Source organism: Pempheris klunzingeri, chromosome 12 (genome assembly GCF_042242105.1).
Source record: "Pempheris klunzingeri isolate RE-2024b chromosome 12, fPemKlu1.hap1, whole genome shotgun sequence".
Classification (NCBI taxonomy): Eukaryota; Metazoa; Chordata; class Actinopteri; order Acropomatiformes; family Pempheridae; genus Pempheris; species Pempheris klunzingeri.
In genome coordinates this window covers 10,122,079-10,145,683 of record NC_092023.1, presented here as the reverse complement: position 1 = coordinate 10,145,683, position 23,605 = coordinate 10,122,079, and the positions used below count along the sequence as shown (strand labels likewise).

The 23,605-nt window shown below is 38.9% G+C and overlaps 1 protein-coding gene across 1 annotated transcript in view; it reads right to left on the bottom strand.

Annotated features, from left to right (window-relative positions):
• arid5b (AT-rich interaction domain 5B) overlaps nt 1–23,605 on the bottom strand; it is a 72,362-nt gene that overhangs the window by 37,375 nt on the left and 11,382 nt on the right. Inside the window, exon 4 of the mRNA XM_070840743.1 lies at nt 2,977–3,207. Within this exon, the coding sequence (XP_070696844.1) occupies nt 2,977–3,207 (231 nt within the window). The remainder of the gene's footprint in view (nt 1–2,976; nt 3,208–23,605) is intronic.

The following is a 23,605-nucleotide window of genomic DNA, read 5'->3' as shown; positions in this document are numbered from 1 at the left end:
TTTAAATATATCGTATTTGGCACCTCTAGGTCGAGCGCACAAACGTTTGTGTTATTGCTTTGTAGCACATACAATACCCACACAAAATGAATGTGAGTACTACTTTACAGAACTATGACAGCTAATAACAAAATGTTGAACTTGTCATCTGGCCTTGAGCACTGCAGAAACCTGGCCCACTACAACTATTTCTGGCTTTTTCTCACATTAGAGGAGCCTCCATAATGGCAATGTTAATGTAGCACAGTACAGTAACACCGTCTCTATTCATACTTTTATATAATAGTTTGATTTTCATTCACTAAGTGAGTGTGTGCAATGAACACTGTGAAGAATTATGTGTACCACTGAGGTCTTCCACACAACTTTTCCCTCATATATATTTCCTTTTCTGCGATTGTGCAAGGGTAGTATTACATTCCTCCTGGCAAGAAATTAAATTGGGGACACAAAGTAGCATGGGTATAATCAATCCACACTGGCAGAGAATGCATGATAATTATAAACAAAAACTGTGTCATTCCCCGTGAGGAAAGCAGCTGCAGGGGTGACAGGCGATGCTGAACATAAATATGGATCACACGACTAAAGAAATGGTAACTGACGCAACTGCAGTTTTGCTCACGCTGATTCAAAAGCATTGTGGCGACATGGACGAAAAGACATGAATATAGATCAAGCAGGAGAAGCACAGTCCCCGACAAACCGTTATTGTTTCACCAGGAACGACCTTATAGCAGTGAGTAAAGTCAGAGCAAATCAAAGACATCAAAGTTATGTAAACAGGAGCAGCCAGAGCCTGCTGATGCTTCATTACTCACCTCCAAATGTACAGATACACTCAAATGCATACAAACATATGCTGCTGATTATATAATAAGTCTGGACATGATCATACTGTACATCCATCTACTGTAGTGCTGTGTTAAAGCCATAATCAGGCTACCAAGAATAGACTGGATTTCAGCACCAGGCTTTCATCTGATGGTTACATTTTACACAATACTGTACCAACAGGCTTGCTGAAACTCTGCAATGGCACTTTTTTTTTTACACTGAGGCCTCTCGTCTTCTCTACCCCCTGAGGTAGCCTGACACACTTTCATGAATTAGCCTAGACAAGACGGACGGCTATTAGAGCTGCCACAGCAGATTTGGCTGGATCTAAAAGGTCAGAATTAGCATTGACAGAGGCAGAGAAGAAAGTCCTAAAATTGTTCCCCAGATTAATTTTTAACTTTTTAATATTTCACAGCTGCACAGTATTATTTCTAACGTGTCCACAGTGCTGGTATTTACCCTAATAAAGGTGGATTTAATATAGCGTTTATTGCTGCTTTTGGATATGGAGCCGCTAAATGGCAAGAGAACTTTACTCAGCAGTTGTCTGATGTTCCTAAGTGCATATGTGCAAACATTCATGTGTGTGTTCGTGCCTATAAGTAAGGCGCCCTGGAGTCAATTCTCTTGGCAGAGCGATGGAAATTACTTAGCTCTGCTGTTTTGAAACAATTCACAAACAAGTCTCCTAGCAGCAATTCAAGCAGAAATAAAAGCCTGCTTCAAACCTAGTAAACCTTCATGTGAATAACATTAGAAATCGGGTTGCCTTAGTAAAAAAAAAAAAAGTAGAACTCCCTTAGGCTCTGAAAATAAACCTTTAGCTTAAATGTGGCTCACAGAGGAATGGCATTATTGAGCCAAGTGAATGAGCAACAGCAGCCACAGGATGTTAGCGTTACTATTCATAACTTATTTTCCTATGCCTAAAACCGTTTTCCCTTCTAGTCTCACCTCTGCTGCTCTCTTAAAATGCAATTACCTACTGGCAAATTTACAGGAAAAGAAAAACAATGACTTTTGACCAGAGGAGCCGTTACTGTGAATGTCAAATTGATGCTGCACAAGAGCCCGCTGAGCTCCACTGTGCTCCTGAGCAGAGGAAATATAAAGAGAGATGAATCACATTATTCCTTTGTTTTAGCCCAGCTTGGGGTTAATAAAATGTGTGGATTCATGAGCGACAGGGAAAGCACGGTGAATGGCAAACAGACATGTTCCAGCACTTCAAAATTCCTCACTGGAACCACAGAATGCTTTTCATAGGTGTGACTGGCGAGGGTGTTTCAATGGCGGTCACTTGTGTTCGTAAACAGAAAGACCCATCTGGGGACAAATGAGCTCAGACTAAATGAAAAACAAACGATGGTCAGTTGTGGTGTCTTGAATTTTAGCTTAAATTATCTAAGCTAAACAAAAACAGCACTGATCAAAAGCATGTTCAGCTCAGATGGCTTTAAATACATCAAATAGAAAAGTTATGAGAGAAACAAAGGATTGACAAGTGAAATGAGACCACAGAACACAATCTAATGATCTCCACACAAACCCAAATCACAGCTATGGAAAATGTAGCATAGACGTCCTCATAGTAATAAACAATAAATATTGCAGTCCTAATTTCTGCTCTTTCTTTTGTCTGTGTGTTCCTTACATGTATTTTATTCAAAGCCAAGCCTAGTGACACATATTATAAAAGCCTCTTGAGTTTTGGGTTGTTTCGCAGGTGTAAATGATACAATAGCTTCCCCTTTCTTTGCCCTTTGATGGTGTTCATTACACAAATTAACATTTTAAATGGACTCAAGTACATTTTCTGGGATTTGACACAATTGAGCTAAATTGCTTGGCCCAAAAAGTGCAAACACTGTCCATTTTCCACTAAAAGCAGACTTGAACAAATGGTCAGGGTAACCAAAATGTCATAATTGAAAGTTTGAGATGAACCATACTGTGAGAATGAGTTTTAAGTGCATGCTTATGTTCAGGGCTCGGGACATGTTTGATGTTTCATGGGGCAATGTGCAACACTCCATATGCCATAAACTTCCACTGTAATGGCTGTTGGCATTTCAGATGAGCTAATATGATAACTTATCTAAAAGCTGCAATCAGATCTCCAACTGCCACACTCACCAAACTCGTCACAGATGCTCTCGTTCTGCAGAAGGGTGGGGTGTTCGAAGGTGTCCCGACAGTAAAGGATCCTTGTGCTCCCGCCCAACGCAGTGATGCCGCCCAGCGCCAGCACTGTGTGGTCTATGAGCAGAGTGGACGGCTGCTCTCTGAGCCGCGCCAAAACGGAACGGTAGCGGCAATACTGGGGGTAACTGAGGACCAAAACCTTCCGCCCATCCTCCTCCTGGCCTGGAAAACACACAAAATACAGTCACACTGTTAGAAAGTCCACAGAGATTATGCAGAGTTAAATTTGACATTCAATGGGGAAAGCTTTGTGGGGAAATAGAGTTTTGTTTTTCAAGTGTCCCTGTAAGATTTGTAGAGAATAGCAGTGCTTAATTCTACAGGACACATTCACTCTTCCATTTCTCTGCAGATTTTACTACTTTATTCTCTCTCATAGATCATTTTTTGGCTACTATAATATTCTGATACATCTACTGCCAGCGTGCTGTGAATATGATCCTTTTACTCCTTAGTACTGGCCTTAAATTGATAGGTTTCCTGCAATGTTTGAGATCTTAGACTTTAGGTTAATCCTATTGTAACTTTTGGTGAGAATCAGATAAATATCAAGCAGGTAAATATATGATTAATAAAAAATCCAAACGCACTGAAGTTTATTAATGATTGCTGTAAAGCAATACATCTTAGCCATATGCAAAATTTTCCATTGCATGAATAGTACAGTCTCTCACATACAACTACATTACTGTCCCTGCTAGCTGATATCTGAATGATCTCTCTGTCTATTTCAGGAAATGCATCACAATAAGGAAGAGCAAGCTCTAATATTGCTGTTTCATTGTGACTTTAAATAGTTTGCACAAATGTTTCGCACCCTTTCCTTGTAGCAATAACACATTTCACCATACTGACAAAACAAAACCCATCATGTGTGCTGCACAATAATGTAATGTTGTTGGGCTGCATGTTTGAAATGCATGATATGCATCGCTACTGAGGTGTCTCTAAGGAGGAATCTCTAGCTTGCTACTTTGATTGACAAGGCTTTTCAACAGACTAGTTCCTCTGAGCAGTTTGGACAAAGTGTATGTGAATTCGTGTGAGGCCATTCGCAGCCTGGCTAAATATATTATAATCTATGAGTTGGGTGATAACAAAACTCATTGTTTTAATCAGGTAGCATTACAACCAGACTTTACCACCACACTGGGCGTGTTGTTTCCGAAGTGAGGGTGTAAATAATATTCCACGGAGAGCATGCCAGTTTGCTCGAAGTATTATCACCTGACAACTAACTGCCAAAGAAATATCTTCCGTTATTTCAAGAACCTCTGAACAGGAAGTTCAAACTGAGCTGACACAATAAACTGCCATAAAAGCCAGGATAAATAGATAAATCAAACTGTTAATATCATACTTATACCATAAACAATCAAGACCAAGTTTGGTTTGGTAGCATGCTAACTTTGGCTAATTGGCACCAAACACAGAGTAGAGCTGAGTATTATTAGTTTTATAGGAATTTTGACATAAACTAAAGAAGCAGACACATAGAAAGTTTGATCTGATGACGGCACATGGCAATCCATCAAATATTTTGTTAAATGATGGTCCAACTGACAGACTGCCATTTCTGGCTAATAAAAATACCAAAAACCTGCTGTTGAATTGTTAAAACAGAAAGTATATTATGATATGACAATTGAAAAGTAAGATATTCATATAAATACAATGTCAGAGAAATATTTGTATTCTACAGTGAATGAGTCAGAAATTAATTAACATATTAAAGTCGCTGTAAAGTCACTATGTTTTTTGTGTTTATAATTATTATGTTACTGCCATTTTTCCCTGTATAATACTCACATGAAGACACAAACTGAACCAGCAGACTGTACATTTAACCAAATGTAGCCTCTTTATTTTGTGTATATAAGCACTCATCTTAGAGTATACATTCTTCTATAAGTGGATGTTATGTAATGAGCATAATGCTGTTGGAAATTGAAATTACAGTTTTATGCTTCATCATAACGGAATTCTATTTCCTGCCATCCACATAACAGAAATATAACCTTTAACTAATTACATGCTTAGTTGGTATTTTTCTAGGCAGCAGAACATGGAACAGGTTAAATAAGGCACTTTGGGAGAGAAATACTTGACTAATGAGTCAACTTGAAGGTGTACAAGAGACATTTCCCATTCTTTAAAGATATAATTGGACACAGTGTTTTCACTTTACTGAAACTCTGTTCAGCTAAATCTGATTAGTTCTATCTGCCTGTAACATTAACACTGACAGGAAAATCTACAGTATTGACATGGACATATAACATCATAAACAAAGAGATATTTTACATCATATAACTGTAATATAAGTGCTACTTATTTTTCCTTTCATTCAATTAGTCTGCCACATATTTTCTCCATTGCGTAATCATATTGTCCATAACATATCAGATAATAGATAATAAGACGGGTCTATAACCATTTCCCAGAGCTCAAGTCAACATATTTAAATGTCTTGATTGTTTATCCAAACGTATTCAGTTTAATTTTAAAGATGACTTAGAAAATATTCACATTTGAGATGCTGAAACACCGAATTTTTGGCACTTTGGGGGCTTGGATAGTTCATTACAAAAATAGTTACAGATGTATTTTCTGTTGATTGACTCATCCATTTAATTGATTAATTGTGTCAACACTAATATAATATGATAAGTGACTTTACATGACAAAATACAACATGATAAAATTTGATGTTTCTGGTCCAAAGTTCATGTGGGTATTACCTATGAATTGTAATGATTGATGATTGTAATGATGATTTTAATCTCCTACTATGATGATTATACGATAATAAAATGACACATGACCTCAACAGAGGCAATACAACATAGTACGGTACTGCACAATGACTTTAGGCTGGCAAATCATAATACGCAGAGAAATTATGCATGCAGATTTTTCATTAAAGCTTTATTCCAAGTCACATTTTGTAGATTCGCTTACTCTAACAGAGTGCTGTTTAAAAGTAGAGTGCTAATATTTTCCTAGCTTACAAAGCTGACTACACGGTTCAACAGTTGATGAAGCAGAGTCAGGCAGTTTGAAACACGATTTTTACATGAATTATTTACTGTCCTGTCTACTTTTACAAAGCCCTTGGACATGACATTCATGGGAATTTCTACTGGTAAGTTAATATTTCAGTGGTGGCTAACTAGCGAGCTTTTCACCTTGCCTTCCTAGAGACAAAACAGACAGTACGAGCAGGTCTATTTAAAAATGCATTTTTTTTCCCTTTTTGATGTTTTTTTATCAAGCTGAAGGCTGAGGGCACCATCGAAATGTGCAGCAGAAATAGGGGAGGAAGGACACCATTCATACCATATTTACAGCAGCTGCATTCCCGACAATCAACGTAATTAGTTCCACTGTACTCCAATGTGACGACCACTTCAAGAGAAATCATTAAAACCAGTCAACCAGCGCACACATACACACAGTTGCCATGAAGCCCACAGATGTATAAAGACAAAGATTCCTGCATACATTCACATGCATATCACACTGCAGACACACACATTTATCAAAGATTGCAGCAGTTGTCGTACGCAATTACAGCTCAGAGGCAGAGCAAGCTTTGTTTCCAAATGTCAGGGATTTTATTGTAAGCGGTCACCGTCAAACCTGCTCTTTTTTCCGAGGACCCTCAAAACATTTCACTTGATTAGATTCAATTTGGGGAGAGAGCCGCAGGGCATTAATAACTGTACAAAGGCGTTGTAAAGTATGCATGTTGGTGTGTGTGTGAGTGTGTGTATTGGTGCGTGTAATGTACATTGAGTGTGCCTACACTTTAAAATTTTCTTTTGTTCTTGCAGCCTGACCTTTCAAAATAAAGGACGTCCTTATCTTTATATAAGCTTTCTAATTGGTTTGGGCTGTGCTGCAACACTGGAGAGCTGGAAGACACACTGCGAGAGCATTATGCAATTTGTTTCTCTCTCTCTGGATCTCTTTTCTATTTTTGCTTTCTGTCTGTCAGTCCTCTCCTGCTGGTAGTGCAGCTTGTTGATCAAACAGCTGTGGTGTAGAAGATTATTTTCAGAACACGCTGTAAAGCTCCTAACCTCATAAACTACAATAGTGTCAGGGTCATAACTGCTCCACAGGACAGCTGATGTTATAACCACTCAGCCAGCGCAGCACTCAATAAATTCTAATACAACATATAGTGCACTGATAACGTAAATACTAATAGTTCAGTACGATATTTAGTACTGCACATTTGATGCTCTGACACTAAAGGGTCAGTTCCACTAATTCACATGTTGGCTTGTGAAGCTATACGTCTATGAGAACAGTTAACAGTATAATGTCTGCTGAGGCTCTGGAGGAGCGTTTCAAAATAACCCTGGTGATGTCATAGTGATATCATCAGGGTTGGGCTTCCACACTACAAATTTACAACAGAAAGCCTGTGGAAGAAAACCAAAACTCGGGGGCATGGAGTATAAAAGACATGAGGGTTTACCAGCCAAGAGAGCCCTAATGAAAGACACTATTGAGTTTCATTGTGGGAACTGTAGGATCCAGTGATTTTGCAGCTTGACTCATACAAGAACTAAAAGTAAAAGAGTATTTCTGCCTCTGCCTTCAGCTCTTTTTTCAACTGCTGGAGTAACATATTTGATTAGTGTTGCATGTGTGTTGTCTTGAATTCCTAAAACAATAGCTTATAAAGAACTGAACATGAAGGAAAATATGGATATATAAATAAATCAAACAACACAATACAAAACGGGTTACGAGGATTCTATGCATGTGATTTAAAAGTACTGACAGATTTCTGACATTATACTGCACAGTGAAGTGGTTAATTTGGAAGCCATAAATAAAAACCTTTCGTTCTCCTTTTTGATTTGTGTTAAGTCAGACAGACAGCTACAAAGGCCTTTTTGTTATGGCTTGTTTTTTTTCTGCTTCTACTTTTTTAACTTTTATTATTCATATTGTTTCTAGAGTAACAGCAGTAGTAGTACTAGCTACATGAAATACAGTAGACTGGAACTCTGCCATACAGGGCCTAAAAAGTGACAAAAAGTAATTTTAAAAGGAGATTTATAATTTATTGAAAGAAGCAAAAAGCAGGAGTAATATGAGTATTGGCACATGTCTAGTCTTATTTAGGATTCTGGCTGCAGGACTTTGTTCAGTATGTAGACACTTCAAGGATGACTGGCTCACTCAAGTAAAAAGTCCATTATAATAATGTAACCAGGATCTGACAAAGGCGTGGAAAGGTTTCAATGAGTCTAAAGATGAGGATGGGGCTGATCTTACAAACACTCCTGATATTAAAGAAGCACAACTGAAGCAGTTTTTTGAAATGCAAAAAGGAATAAAATTTTTATATTTTCAGACAGCGGAATTAGAAAAAGAGTCCAGATATTATAGAACTGGTTGTGCAACAGGGTCAGGTATGTACTGTAAGTAACATAAGATCTCCACCCCCTGATGTCAGGAGGACAATTATATAAAATGGATGGTCTGCTACACTCATTTGTGGCCTGGAATACCTTAAAAATGACATAAGTCACACAGAAGTTTTACACGGCAACACTATCTTTTGTTCATAGAAACACACTAGTGTTTCGGTGTTTTGACCAAAAGTGGCATTAAGAAATTGTACAGTGAATCAGTATTTTATGTTACTTGTGTGGCTTTGTAAGATTATGCTTTGTTATTATACCCAGGGCAGATGTCACACAAAACCAAGGCAACTCAGTTCAAACAAAGCTATATCTGTTCATTCTCCAAAGACAAAAGCATGCAAACATCTGTCATTCAACTGCTGCACTATTATTCCTCCAGTACCTCTTTTAATCAAAAACTTTACAAGCAGAGATGGGGAGCAAAGCACTGACAGTGAACAAAAGGATTAGTTACAGTGCAGAGCTTTTGTTTTGATACTTACTGATTTGATGATGTGAAATAAAACAGCAGAAAAGAAGTCAAAGGTGCAGTATTTCCCTCTTAAAAGGTACTGATTGAATGTACTGATTTCCTGGCTCCAAGGCAGCCATTGTTTTCTATTAACAACAGCATGAAAATCAGCTTGCAGGGACTTTAAAGTTGCTAATAATACATTTGGTAATCCATCACAGAGAATAAGTGAAATTCCTTCTTTCATGTTGTGTTTATGGAAACATGGAATTTGGAGAGTCGTCTGCCAAATGCAATACAAGATGAAAATCATATAATCCTTTTTGCAACATCTGTGTCTGCTTCCTGTCTGTCTTCCTTTAAAAATTACTGAACGAGATGTTTTTAACAGCTGACTCTTTCTTTCTTGGACATCTTGGATGCAGAATTTCCCCTGAACACATCATCACATTATAAATCAGACAAATCACTCGCAAATTCACATAAATAACAAGTGTTAAATCTTCATACACGGATTATTGCGCTCTGCTGACGCGAAATAAAAAATAATGCTGAAGAAGCTAATCAATTAATCAGTTCAATCACTGTAAATAGTTTTGCTGATTAATAGTGTAAGTGATGAATTGAACACATTGTCCATATAAAAAAAGCTGTTTCCAGCATCACAAATGTGAGGATTTGCTTCTTTTCTCGTAATTAAATATACTGAATATCCTCAGGTGCATATCTTTGAATTTTGGCAAACAAAACCAACTTGCAAAATAACTTTGGGGTTGAAATCGTCAATTTCGTATTTTTACATTATTTTGTGAGATTTCATGGAGTTAATTAAATGATTGTTTAATTAATATCTATTACTTGCTAGTAGTTGTAGCTCTGAATTAAACTAGCTGAAGAGAGGAGAATACCTTTAAAAACTTGTTGCCTTAGCATGTTTAGGAAAATATTTGCAATGTCAAATTCAGGAGATTTATATTAACAATATAGTGCTTTAAAATGCACAAATATTGCTCTACTGTATCACACTACACTGTAAGCGACACTGCTGCGGTCCACAGCCGACTGGTAAAGTCATTAGCTACAGAAGCTGTCATGAGACACTCTGCACAGTAAAATGCAGATCTCAATCTGCTCCAACATAGTAATAGCAACGTGCTTTAATATATGTGTGCAATATAAATATGACAAAACAACACAGGATAGATTTGATATTTGTATGGGGAAATATTCCAGTGATCCAACTCTTCCTTCGAGGACAAATGTTTAGTAAAACGGAGGAGAGAAGGCTGTAGTGTAATGCAGCCACACTGCATATGACAGAAGCAGGAGTAGAAGTAAATATGATAGAAACAAGCTCTGACACTGCAGTATACCAGAAAGAATTAAAGAATATTTTGCATAATTACACCAAAGGAAACATTTCTGCTTCTCTTCCATAACAAGCAGGAAAAATTACTCTTCGTAATCAAAATCTCAGAAATGCCGCATACAACATGAAACTCATTAGTTGTGGTTGAAGCAGCTGCTCTGCTGGATGAATAGCTATTGCAACGTTAGATGAAACATCATTGATACCATTGAATTTCAAACCAGGGAAATAAATGGGGTGATCTACTTCCACATCTCTGAGATCCTCTGCTTTTATTGAAGAATTTCTGTAGCGGCTTAGAGAGTCAGGGATAAAACTAGTCATAATATGAGAGCTGCTGACAGTTAAAAGCAGATCTACGCTGGCTAATTAAAACCCAAATGTGACTCATGTAAACTGTGTCATTTACATTCAACCAAGCTTAAAAATATTCACACTGCCCACAAGCTCTGACAAAATCTTTCAGGCAAGTGTGCTCATTTCTCTTGTCAGAGACGAGCAGGAAAAAGCTGAAAACCATTACTCTGATGCTTTCTGTCACCCGCTGTAGTCCTTAAATCACTCACTCGCCTCAAATTTGCTGTTGTCAACATTTCCACATTATCTGCTCGGCCAAGGAATTTACTGGATCCCCCTGCTGCTTTTGTGGGGTTGGCGAGAAATGGCAAGGCATGTAACCCAGAGCCAATAATGTCACTTTCATATTTGATGTTTTTTCTTTCTTTTTTCTTTTTTCTATCACCGAAACAAGTCTAAAAGGTCTAACAAATAGTTCGAAAGTGAAGAAAAGAGGAAGAGATGAGAAAGAAAGAGGAAATGGAGAGAGGAGAAGGTACTTGTTTGGTATTCTCACACCATCCTGCAGGCTCTCTACTCCGTGGTCTGTATTGATATCCGAGGTTGCCCTGTTTCCATTTAGCCTCTTCTCATTATATATAACACATCTCTGATTTATCCGCCTTCTCTCTCTCACCTCTCAATGAGGGGACATGACAGTGAGAAGGGGCCATATAAGCAGCAGCAGGCGCCCGATCTGGCTATTGGTTTCATGTTATTGAAACCTGACCAAATAAAGAGGGAACAGCATCTGTCATTGACACCGAATGGAAATGATGCGTGATGGGAGGCGTCACATTTGCATTAGCGGCAACCTTGTGCTTCCAACGAAAAGAGAATTACATAAAACAATCGGATAAATTCATTCGCATGATTCATCGCTTGTCCACTCTGTGAATGACTACACTATCAATGGCAAGACAAAATGTGCTAGAACATTTCTCTAATTACAAGCTAGTCTGTGCTGTAAATAACGTCACATTAATTAATGCAGAGGATGCAGCATCAATATATCTCTGTATTGGACTAAAACAAAGCAAAGCAATCACCCAGTGTGTCACTAACACTCAGCGTATTGTGTTCAAAGGGAGTTGAATTGGAATAATATTTCAAATGCATTTAATGGTTCTGCACTGAGTTTCATACTGTGTTTGCAAATGACTCAGTGGACGTCGACATCACATCAGTCACGGGCAGTGACTCCCCTTTCCCTGCTTGTCATATCAGCCACAATCTGTTCTGACACACAATGTACACAACACACATTCAGCCCTTTAAAGGGATAATCCCCCAAACAAGTATCTGTTAAGGATCAAATGGGGCCAGGCAATATGTCTGAAATCAATATCATGATATTATTAATGCTTTTGTGAATTTCCCCATGGAGAAGTCCTATTAAGAAGCTTTTCCTTTATAGATATATCAAAATGTGGCAAATGCATGCAAATGTATATGTACGTCATATATCAAATGATCAAACTGATGATCTAGCTGAATGAATTCATATTTTTACCGTATGCACTGTACAGTTTGGGTGGATGGGTACTACAACTGAACAAACTATCAGCCAACTCTATGTGGGGTTTCAGTATCTGTCAGCTTATTGTTTTGGTTTTACAGTCCACAACTTCACAGTTCTGGTTCCCTTTAACTGTGCTCATCAAAGTCATTTTCAGCAGGAGTGAAACACTGTCTTCAGTGACAAAATCCTAACAACCCATCATGCACCACCTGCTCTGGCAGACAGTACAATACAATGGTATTTCATTACAACAACTGTAACTCATGATAGTCACAATACATTCCAATGATGAGTTCTTAAGGTGGAAATAAAGTATTAGGTGTCTATAGAAAGTCCTCAGCAGCATAATTAACTTATTTGTAGAGTCAGTATGTTCAATATGTTTCAACATATTCAGTTTTCTATACTCACATTTTCTACACTTTCTGTCTTGCGTCTGGCGTTTTTTAATTGACAAGAGCAGGTAAACTGCAGCAGGTTATCCAACCAAAAGCAATCTGCAAGCAGGTTTGTCCGAAGAATGGGACTCTAGTAGTGTATTTAGCCATGTTTTGGTAACAATTACTATTTGGAACACACAGAGCTTAGAAATGGAAAGTGGAGAAGTGGTTTAAGCTGCACGACTGGTTTGAGAAGTTTTTATTGAGGTAAAAAAATCTAATATTTCACATACTGGTTATCAGGTACAATGGGTGGAGTATGACTTTAAAGATATCTGGCTTTTACATTCACAGGCCATGTCTGTGCGCTACTTCTTCTAAGATAATCATATTCCCACAAAAGGGCACTAACACCCAGAGGAAATGTTCTACTGGAACTGTACAAAGGGCTGAGAGAGGGAGAGTAACACACAGCAAGCGTAATGCATAGAAAGAGAGCTCTCCATGCATGCTGGCTCCTGTTCTTAATTATAGTAAAGCACTAAAGTGCCTCATTCATTTTAGCAGGGTGGGGCAGCGGCCTGTGACAAAGCAAAAAAAAAAAAAAGACGAAACATTTATATAATTTTCACCTCAATTTATTCAAGTGTGCGGCACAAGGATTGGGAACACGCAGCTATTCATACAATAACAAGCATGCACACACACACACACACATGCGCGCACACACACAGTATAATAACTGTACACGCGCGCATAAACACAGAGAAAATTCAACTTCCCTCAGCTTAATTCCATCCCAGATGTTCTTGCGGTTGACAGAGGGGGGGAAAAATGGTCGTACCACATTTTCAAAAACACACACCCATATTAAATGTTTTCAGTTAAACAGAGAAGAGAAGAGAAGAGAAGAAGAAACAACACAAGCACTTTCCTCCAGTTGATTTATGTGATTCTATTACATTAAACATTCTTTCCCCTGAGCAGGCTCAGCTCCCTAGCAACCATCGCTCGCAGCCCTAATGTGTCTGGCACGGGGCCAGGGAAAGCTGCCTGCCTTATTGATTGTCAGATTGAAAAGTTTGCATTTAATAGGTCCTGTAATACATGAAGGAATTATTCAGAGGGGCTCCTTGTCAAAAACCCAAATTGGTTCTTTTGACTATCAAAAAACAACGGGGGCCTTGTAACAAATGAGCCATCAGAAAGCTCCAAAGGGCCCCTTTTGTGCCGGTGATGAAAATATACGCAGGTTTGGCCCCTCAGAATTGTCAGAGTCACGAGGAAGAAAAGTTGAAGCCGTGATTACTACGAGGTTAGAGGCCACATAGTCGCTTAAGATGAGGAAGACAAGTTTGTGCCATGTTGATCCCCCTTTGTGTAGTGATGGATTGGCCCTAAACACTGCTCGCTGTCTGGTCCCTGGCTGCCTCCTGACTAATGAAAGACTACTGCTGGGTTTTGGGGGTCAATCCACTTACGGCGCAGTCAATTCTGAGAGTAAAAACAAGCTGCTCTGCAAGAACCCGAAATGTGCAAATACCACAGGGAACAAATTTAATCAGCTATCTTTGGTTGCAGAAATACAGCTGCCATTTGACTACACAAACAAGTGAAACCCCTCTCCATGCCTCTTTTTCTCTCCTCAAACGCGCCTAAAAGCTTTTGCACCCAGGTGATGATACTCTATCTACTATGACGGCCACTCTCATTTGTCACGCGGCTCTGTCCGACACAAACTCAATTGAGCAGCTGTGATCGGAGATCTCAGAGGTTCACCGGCAGAGTGAAAGAGGGAGACAGAGAGAGCTTCCTCGCCTCAGCCTGTAGTAGACAGCGTTTCCAACCTCACATATCCTCCTCCTGCAGAATGAAATGGATGACATGTTTGGCTTTAAATGTATCTTTAATGGGACAGCAAGTTCCCATTTGAGTGAGTTCTGCAGGAAGGTTAGGAGGGAGAGAGAGAGAAAAAAAAACATCTTATCAAGAGATTGGGAATTGGGTCAGGCAAGGAATTACATGCCATTCTAGATCAAAGTTGCCGTGTGTATTTCCTCAAAGAAGGGACCCCTCATTATCAACTCAGACTTATTTCTCAGGGCGTATACTGTGTAAAAGGAAACATGATTTAATATGTTTTCAGTAAAAGAATGAAGCAAAAAAAGAGCAGGAGGGGGAGAAAAGGAATTATACTAGAGGCTATTTGGGACAGGCATGTTTCCCAATGGTAAAACTGTAATGAGAAAGAGAAGGAATTGGGTGAAGGGGGGTGTTTGTTGGAGATGTTTGAGGGGGGGTTGTCATTCAGCATGGTTCCATTGTGAATTCCTGTCATTATATAAGAACCTCTCTTTCTCCCTCTCTCTCTATCATCAGATCTGTGCGGAGGAGGAAGGCTTTAAATAAACAGCCCGTAGAGTTAAGCCAACTGGAACCCTTTTCAATAATTACATCCAGCACAATACTCAATTTACATTGCATTTATTTAGCTGGAGGACTTGACAATGTGACAAAGAAAAGGGTGACATTAAAAGCGGATGATAACAACTAGAGCGGTGCGCTCCCCAAGGGGAGACGTTTTAGTCTGTGGCTTACAGGGAGACTTTACAGATAGCAATATGTCATTAAAAACCAGTGCCATCTGTTCACATTTTTGTTTATGTGCTGTCATTGGTAGCAAGCAAACTGAAGATACAAAAGCAAATACCAGAAATGCAAACTGTAGGATTTTCTCTTTGTAGCATATTTTGCTGTGCAATTAGTTGTGATTACACATTCTAACAGCACCACAAAAAAGAAAACAACCACTAACAATTGTTTTCTCTCCACAAGCCCTAATGATCTCCGTTTGAAGTTCCCCAGCACGGCCCTGCTGCTGTGTTATTCATGCGACGTACACAGTATCTGGCTAAACAAGCAGGTAATTTCTGATAAACTGAAGCCAGTTTGGCTTTAAACTCGTTCATTCCAGATTACAGAACATGACCTGTGATGTGGCAAACCTCCGCTTTACCGACAGAGCTGTAATCACTGTAATGCAGCACATACAGTGTTTGTAGCTGCTTGTCTCACATTGCACAGGAAAGATAAGAACTTCAATGGAGAATATCTACTAGTTCTGATAACAAGTTTATGTTCACTGGTCACTCGTGCCAAAAATGCTGTTTATTTCTCTCTGTAATATTGCGGTGTTTTTCACAACCAATGAAACACTCCAATAGGTCTTGAAAATGCCAGTGTTTATGTGCTACTTCTTGTTAATGGACTGTTATGTATTTTGTATACAGTATAATAACACAGTGAGAAGAGACATGAAATGAAAACAACATGAATCATGGAAATTACTGGACAAAGGCCGCTGTTGTCTAAGAAACCATAGTGATGACTGGCAACACATGTGTGTCATAAGACAGACGTGATAAATTATCAAAAAGCTAGCGGAATCAATTTTCTCCTCATGAAAGCTGATACTGAAATATTACATTAGTTATTTATCTAGCTTTGTCTGTGCGCAGCCCCCCATCTACTCAGCTGTTCTTCCTCACATTTAATGATTATCTTTAGCAAGATAAATTAAAGTTGCACCTATTACACTGGAACAAAGAAATTCTGTGACTCAGCCATTGTTAACTTTAGATATTATCCTCTGACCCGTCGAATGAAACAACAGCTTTCCCTGAGTTATGGCTGAGAGGAAAATCAGGGGAAAAAACAAGACTGGCTGAATGCCTCTCATTTTGTCAAGTGCTCCTCAGGCCAGTACATAACAAGGAAATGGACTGACAGGTTGAGAAAGAGGACAGAGAGGCATCAATGATCTATTGTTTGCAGCCATGGCGCTCCTTCCAACTCCCCTGGCAGTCAGTATATCAAAGAAACCAAAATATATTACACCATCTGCACCGAGATATTTTACAAATACAAATTACGTCATTTGTATTTCTTTGGCTTAATAAAAGCATTAAGAACAGTTATGTACCCAAGCAAGTATGTGTGAGCATTCAGCATGCACACGCACACACACACACAGAGCTCCCACTATAGGTCTGGAATCTATCAAAACCCCCATTGCAATTACCTTTCAATGCGGGTAAAATACATTACCACTGCGCTGTGAAATGAATACTATGTTGTTCCTGCAAAGCTAGAAGTCTCTCTTCCACTTTGTGCATATCCTGCATCCTAGCTATGATCCTGATTATGACAGATACTAAGTAGATGTTGAAAAGCTGATCTGCAATCGGCGGCGACAACTACTTTTACCTTGGCACAGGTCTGACTGAAAGTGTTTTTCCAACACTGTAATGCTAAGGCAGAATTAAACACATATTTAATGTGAGACTTGTTCACACACCCTCACATACTTTAGAGTTCAAGTTATTATTATCAGTGTCACCAGTTAAGTCTTATTAAATTATGTAACCATAAAGCTTGAAAAGAACGAGCCATGATTCAGGAACTGGAGCTCAGTAAGTAAATCTTTTTATTTACTCTTTGACATCAGTATCAAATTAAAAGTATCTCCACTTTCAGGATCCAATCATCTGAATCATGTTCACGTGCCTTGTTCAGAAACAGTTAAGAGCACGCTCTTCACATTCAGAGAGGAGGAACTGTTTGAGTGAGTAAGTAGCAATACCGCAGTGTAAAGTCTCACTTAAGTAAAATTATCTAAGCAAAATGTAATCAAAGTATAACATAGAAAGCACTCACAGGCCTAATCAGTACTTATAATGCTCCTATGAGTAAACTCATATATTAATGGATTATTTATACTGATGCATTAATGTTTGAGTAGCTTTTTACTGTTGTTGCTCGTTGAAGTGGAGCTAATTTTAACTATTTTATATACAGTTTTATTTAAAGGTCCCATTTTCAGCTCATTTCAAAGTTTATACTTTATATATACTTATACTTGTATTTGGAGGTCCCAGTAGAACAGGTTTATTTGGTTTAATGTTCATACATTCCTTTTCTCACACAAACATGGCTGCTGCAGCCGTTTTCTTCTTCAGAACAGAACAGTTTGTCTGCATTGTTTTTGCCTTCAACATCTTCGTGTTAGCGGGAGCTGGCGGAAAAAACAATGTGGGACAGTGAGGTGGATTCGGCAGGTTTTCAGTCGGCCTGCTGATGGGATGGAGGAGGTCACATGAGCAACAGATCCCCTTATGACATTATAAAGGGAGCCATATCTGAACTGTGTGTTTTCACACACATTTACTGAAAGATGGAACGAGAGGGGATTGTGTTTTCTTGTAGTCTGGTGATCTTTACCACCATCTATTTATGCCAGAAAGACATTAAAAAGTGCATTTTGCATGATATGGGACCTTAATCTGTAAAAATGCATCATATTTGGTAGACGCATCATGTGTTTTGTATGTAAAATCTTAATCTAACTAAACTAAAACTAAAACTAAAAAAGTCACACAAAGGTAGTGGAGTTAAAAGTGACATATTTATACTTTAGCATATATACTAAGGTGAAGTACAAATACTTTAAATCTACACATTCCACCACTGTTCCTTTGTGTGTGTGTTTTTTAATATTGATTTGAACTTGAAGTCCTTTTGATTCACACAACAGGGCATCCAAAAGAGGACAGTTTTACATGCATTCATAGAGCAGATGGACTGGCAGGCTCATAAAATATGCAGAGTTATAAACTGTACAATCTGTGATGCCTTGAATTTCTATTGAGCAGTACAGAATCATCTACCATATCTATCTATCTGAAGGCTGAATATGAAACTGTATGAAATAAAGAGACACGTACAAAAGGCAATTCTGCCCTGAAATATTAATGTTGCTGTAATACTTGAAATGAGCATCATTTTGATAAAGACTGATATAGAAATCTTTCCAGAAGGGCTGCTGGTTGGGAAGCACTTAAGTCAGAGTGTAACTGGGACTGGCAGGCAATTCGCTTAAAAGAAAGCAAATGTTCCTCAATCAACACACAATTTCAGATTAAAAAATATATATTATTGATATAAGATAAATCTATCAGGGAGTTAGTCTTGGGGCAGACAAGCTACTGTGTTATGAGAGAGCCCCACTCCCTTTCTGTCTATTTAAGATGCCTGGCAGAGGTCACATCAATAGCATCTCTGTTGTTCCAGACCTGACTAATGGAGAGAAGAGAGACACAACTGTTGTAATGGAGAGACGGCGCTCTTCATTTCCTCTGAGGCCATTCTCATTGTTTAACCATCCACCAGCCTTCAGCCCCCACCCTCGTGCAAAACACATTATGTGACATTCCAGAAATAAAATAACACAAATTATTAATGAATATAGCTATCCAAAGAAGCTGAATTTGATTACGGTGCGAGCCATAACAGGATATGGCTCGGGTGCTGGGTGGTCTCTCTCTTTCTCCTTTTCTCTCACAGTGTGTCTTTCTCTCTCTTTCTCCTATTCAAATTCGAGGCATGCTCAAACATCTAATAGATTTTTCCACCCCGGCACACAATTTACTGCTTACAGATTTAGAATTCTCTGGCTTCCGGCCAGTCAGAAGTGAATTAATGATATGAGCACATCAGTGAGGAAAAACAGCTTGTGATTCTCTCTCCTACAGGTCTGAGCATAATGAAGAAGATACTGCCATATACCCCCCCACCCCCACCCCCCCCATACCCCCAACACTACCAGACACAAGGAAAAAAAGCACATACCAGAGAAGGAGAGAAAGAGGAGAGGAGGGTGAGAGAGCTACATAATCAATACAAACACTCCATTAAATTACTTCAAAAGGGATTTTGGACAGTTTGTAGAATTAGTTCTGCAGAAAAAGCAGAAGGGAAAACAAATATGTTTGAGGGGCGGGAAGTAAACAAGTGCAAACGATACAATCTGCCACAGATTCTGAATGGAGGAGTACAGTGTGGTGTGTTTTACAGAAGCATTGCATTCTTTCTCTGTCAGAGTCACAACATACCATTACTCTTGTAACACCACGACACTTTCTCTTTATCTTTTCCAAGAAACCGCTTACTCCTTCCTACGTTGCAGTCGAAACATAAAACATTTTCATGTGTGATAGCGAGTCAAAGTCCCAAATATTGTTCTGTATTGTCACCAAGACAAATCAACCATGAGAAGACAGCATCTGTCTGTCTCCTTATCACCAGCTCCTACCCGCATAAACATTCTCCGACGCTCTGAACAGTCTCTGAAAAGGGACAGAATCTACCCTCTACATCAAATTGAAATGTTCCAACTGAAATATTGTCGGGATATCAATGCAGGTATATGTGCCAAGCCTGGCATACAGATCAGATGTTGCATCAGAGGGAAATACAGTGGTTCTGTCCCCAAGCAGGCGAGGCTGTAAAGAATCTTGAAATGTAGTGATATCGCTCTGTTCCTCACTGGCCTACTGCACCTTCAAGCTCAATCAACGTACGAGTAGCTCTGATCACATAAAAATAATCAATTTGTGTGTCCCAGTTGCAGACAACACAATCATTCTCAACAGGTTCTGAGTATAAAGTGTGTTCATACTGGAAAAGTGACAAAGCTAAATGAATTTGCCTGGCTACTCCTGTCCACATGATGAAGTGCCCTTGAGCAAGACACTGCACCCCAACCTGCTCCTGTGTTTGTATGGAAATAGATATAAAAGGACGAGCCAAATGGATGTAGTGTAATGTACTTTACCTAAAATATACAACATGCATAGTAATGAAGGTCAGTTACTATGGATGATAGGAAAATAAATCCATAACGTCATTCTTTCTATACATACAACTTGCAACAAAGTGCATTTCAATTCAAATGTATCACATCAAATTGTACTCTGGACATTGATGGAGATATTAGATGGAAAACATCGGTCAAAGCAAAACCATTTGCAGCTTTTCATACAGCCAAGAGATGCATGATGTACACGTCTTTCCTTGAATAATAATAGCTGACCTCCATTACCATCACTAACTGAATATTCCATAAAAATGCTCACATTTACTGAAATCTAATTCATCATACACCCTCGACTTTAGTGTGATTCACGGTATAAATTTGTTTGGTCAAATGGCAGAATTACAATTAATGTGCATATATTTGTCTGAGGTAGCAGTAAACCTAATATTTTGTTGTAATTTTATGCTTTCATTAACTTTCAAAAAGGATTCTGAAGCAAAAAATTAATAAAAAAACGTCAAGGGGAGGGGTGATTGCTTTTGCAATATATGTATATTTCTTTCTGCCTGCACAGTTACTCATTCCTGTGGGGATGTTTTCTCAGAGAGCCCTGATCCTCGCAGCACTGAGGGAGGAACCAGCTATAGATGATACTATAGTTGAGGGCAGGAGTCAGGAACACTGTTCTTGCTCATGTTCTTTGAATGCAGGAGTCACAAGCTATGACCTTGTATAATCCTCCAGACATCTCAACTCAGTATCTGCTCTCAGGCTTCTGCACTGAAGGCTTGAACTGAAGACAGTAAACCTATTGAGCTATTTTGTGAGCAAGAGCCATCCTTTGTGTGTGTGTGTTTTTTCTTTTTTTAAATTTTTTTTTCTATTATTTCTCTTCTATAGCTCTCCGTTTCTCTCGGCACAAGCCAACAAACTGTATCAGCAGATACAGCTCCACGACACTCGGTCTCCTAGTATACGACCAGAAACCAATTTCGGCAGGCAGCAATGAAAAAAAAAAAAAAAGAATCAGGCCAGTTCTCTGGGGAGAGATAGAGGGGCAGAATGTAAACTTCCCTGGCAAGCCATCCCTGGTGGGTTGAACTGTAAAAAGAAGCTCTAATGCTCACTTCAAGACAAGATAAACTGAGTGGACAGTTTGCATTACCTGATTAAGTGAATTACATTGGAGATTATGTAAGGACTGCAAAATACAATCACTCTTCATGCACTTGTAGAAATATCTTATTACTGTGCTCTTGGCTTGAAATGCTGTATATATATATATATATATATATATATATATATATATATATATATATATATACATATATATATATGTGTGTGTGTGTGTGTGTGTCTACAGTCTTTATGCTAAGCTAAGCTAACCAGCTGCTTGCAGTAGCATCATATTTATTATACAGACATGAGAATGTTTTCAATCTTCTCGTCTAACTCAGGGAAAGAACAGCCTGATGTCAGTTTCTTTCAATGTACATATCAAATCATTTTTCCTTCAAGGGTCTATGAGAAGGTTGCATCATCCTCAAGGCCCTCTAATGCCAGGTCAGCCGCTCTCTTTTAAGACACTACATTTCAAAGCCTGCATGGCTAAAGCTGGAATTTGAATTATGATACCGATCATCTCTCTGCCTCACAGGTTTTAGAGAGTCCCAGCTGTCGATGCTGCAGGACAGCAGCAAAGGTCACTTGGTTTTCTAATTAATCACTTTGCTTTGTGGAGGCATCTTTGGTTTCTTTGGCTTTATGCATATTTGAAGTCAGAATAAAGCTTTGTTCACTTACAAAACCATAATAGTCCATGTAATGTAGATCAAGAACAACAATACAATTTTCATTCTGCTATTTTAGAAACATTTGTTCTGTAGTATTTCTCATATGCTGCCCGTGAGACACAAATACATAACAGTGCACTTAATTCACAATGGCAGCGTGCCAGGAAAAGTTAGGATACGCACTTGGAAAAAAAAAAGAACAGTTTCCCTCGATAACAATGGCACACTTTATTGCTCTTTAGCTCACAATGGTTTTCTGTGCAGCTTGTGGTATTGCTGCAGTATCCTGTTATGGAGAACAATCCAATTCCTCTGACATAGTTACAGATCAGCCTGAGAATAACAATCAGCAAATACATCATTCAAGTAATAAAGCGAGCAGACACCTCAGGCTATTCTGTTTATGAATACAATCCCAAAAAGGGAGCATAGCTGTATCATAAAAAAGTCAGTTTACTCAATGAGCCAACATATTACACAGAATACAGACATTCAGCTAAAGGACGCTTTAAGGGTACTTTTATATCTGATCTGCTGCTGTGACATGAATATTTCATTCTGGTAGTCAGCAGCATTGCAGTAGCATATTTCATATTTCTATGCAAACCCTTGCTCAGAGTAACATGCATTTGCCTTGATGAATAAGTGATCTCTCTCACCCTCCCTCCCCCCCAAACTCTCTGCCTCTCTCATATTGTTACAACTGTCAACAACTGACACACGCCAAAGATGTAGTGAACAAACAAACAAATGGATAAGTGAGTGCACGCCACTGATTGTCGGTGTGTAGCATGTGTGTAAGTGTCCATCTGTGTGTGTGTGTGTGTGTGTGTTTCTCTGGTGCCCTGCCAGAGTCTGAGCCCGTTCTGCTGAGTGGGCAGATTCTCTGGCGGAGTGTCCCATCGGAGTGACAAGTGCATTTAGAAACAGCCTGATGGAGTCATTAACGGCAGCGCTGCTCATTAGCAACACACGCATGCACACACACACGCACACACTCAGACATTCACACGCACACGCACACACACACTCATACACGCAACTGCTCAGTAACAATAGCGTCATCGCCAGGTTATTACCCTGACAACAGATAAATCTATAAAATCTGGACGATACAGCGCATTTATAGTAAGCCATGATATGGAACGTAATATCATTTATGAAGCACGCTGACATACCTGATTATGAAAGCAAGCAATCACACACACACCCAGAAGCACAATCAAACTATATTGATTACTGGAATAACAACAAAGCATCCATTATTGATCCTCCTGTCCTTTTTCTGTATGAGATTGAAGCAAAGTCGAGTAATCAAGGGCATTACAGCATTCCTGGAAGATCCCGAAAAGAAAACAGAACAAGACTCATCAATAAACCACTCTTTTCTACAAAAATATGGCTCCTGTTTTGAAGCCTGTAGCAGTTTCCCTTCCACTTAGGCTTTAGGCATAAAATGATTATTAAAAATGAATTAATTGAGGACACTAAAGCTAAAATTATGGCTTAAATCACCAGGATGCACACTTATAACCTGACAAGACGTGCTCTAATTGTGATGGTATTTTTAACATGTTTGCTAAGCCACATTATACCATTGTAATC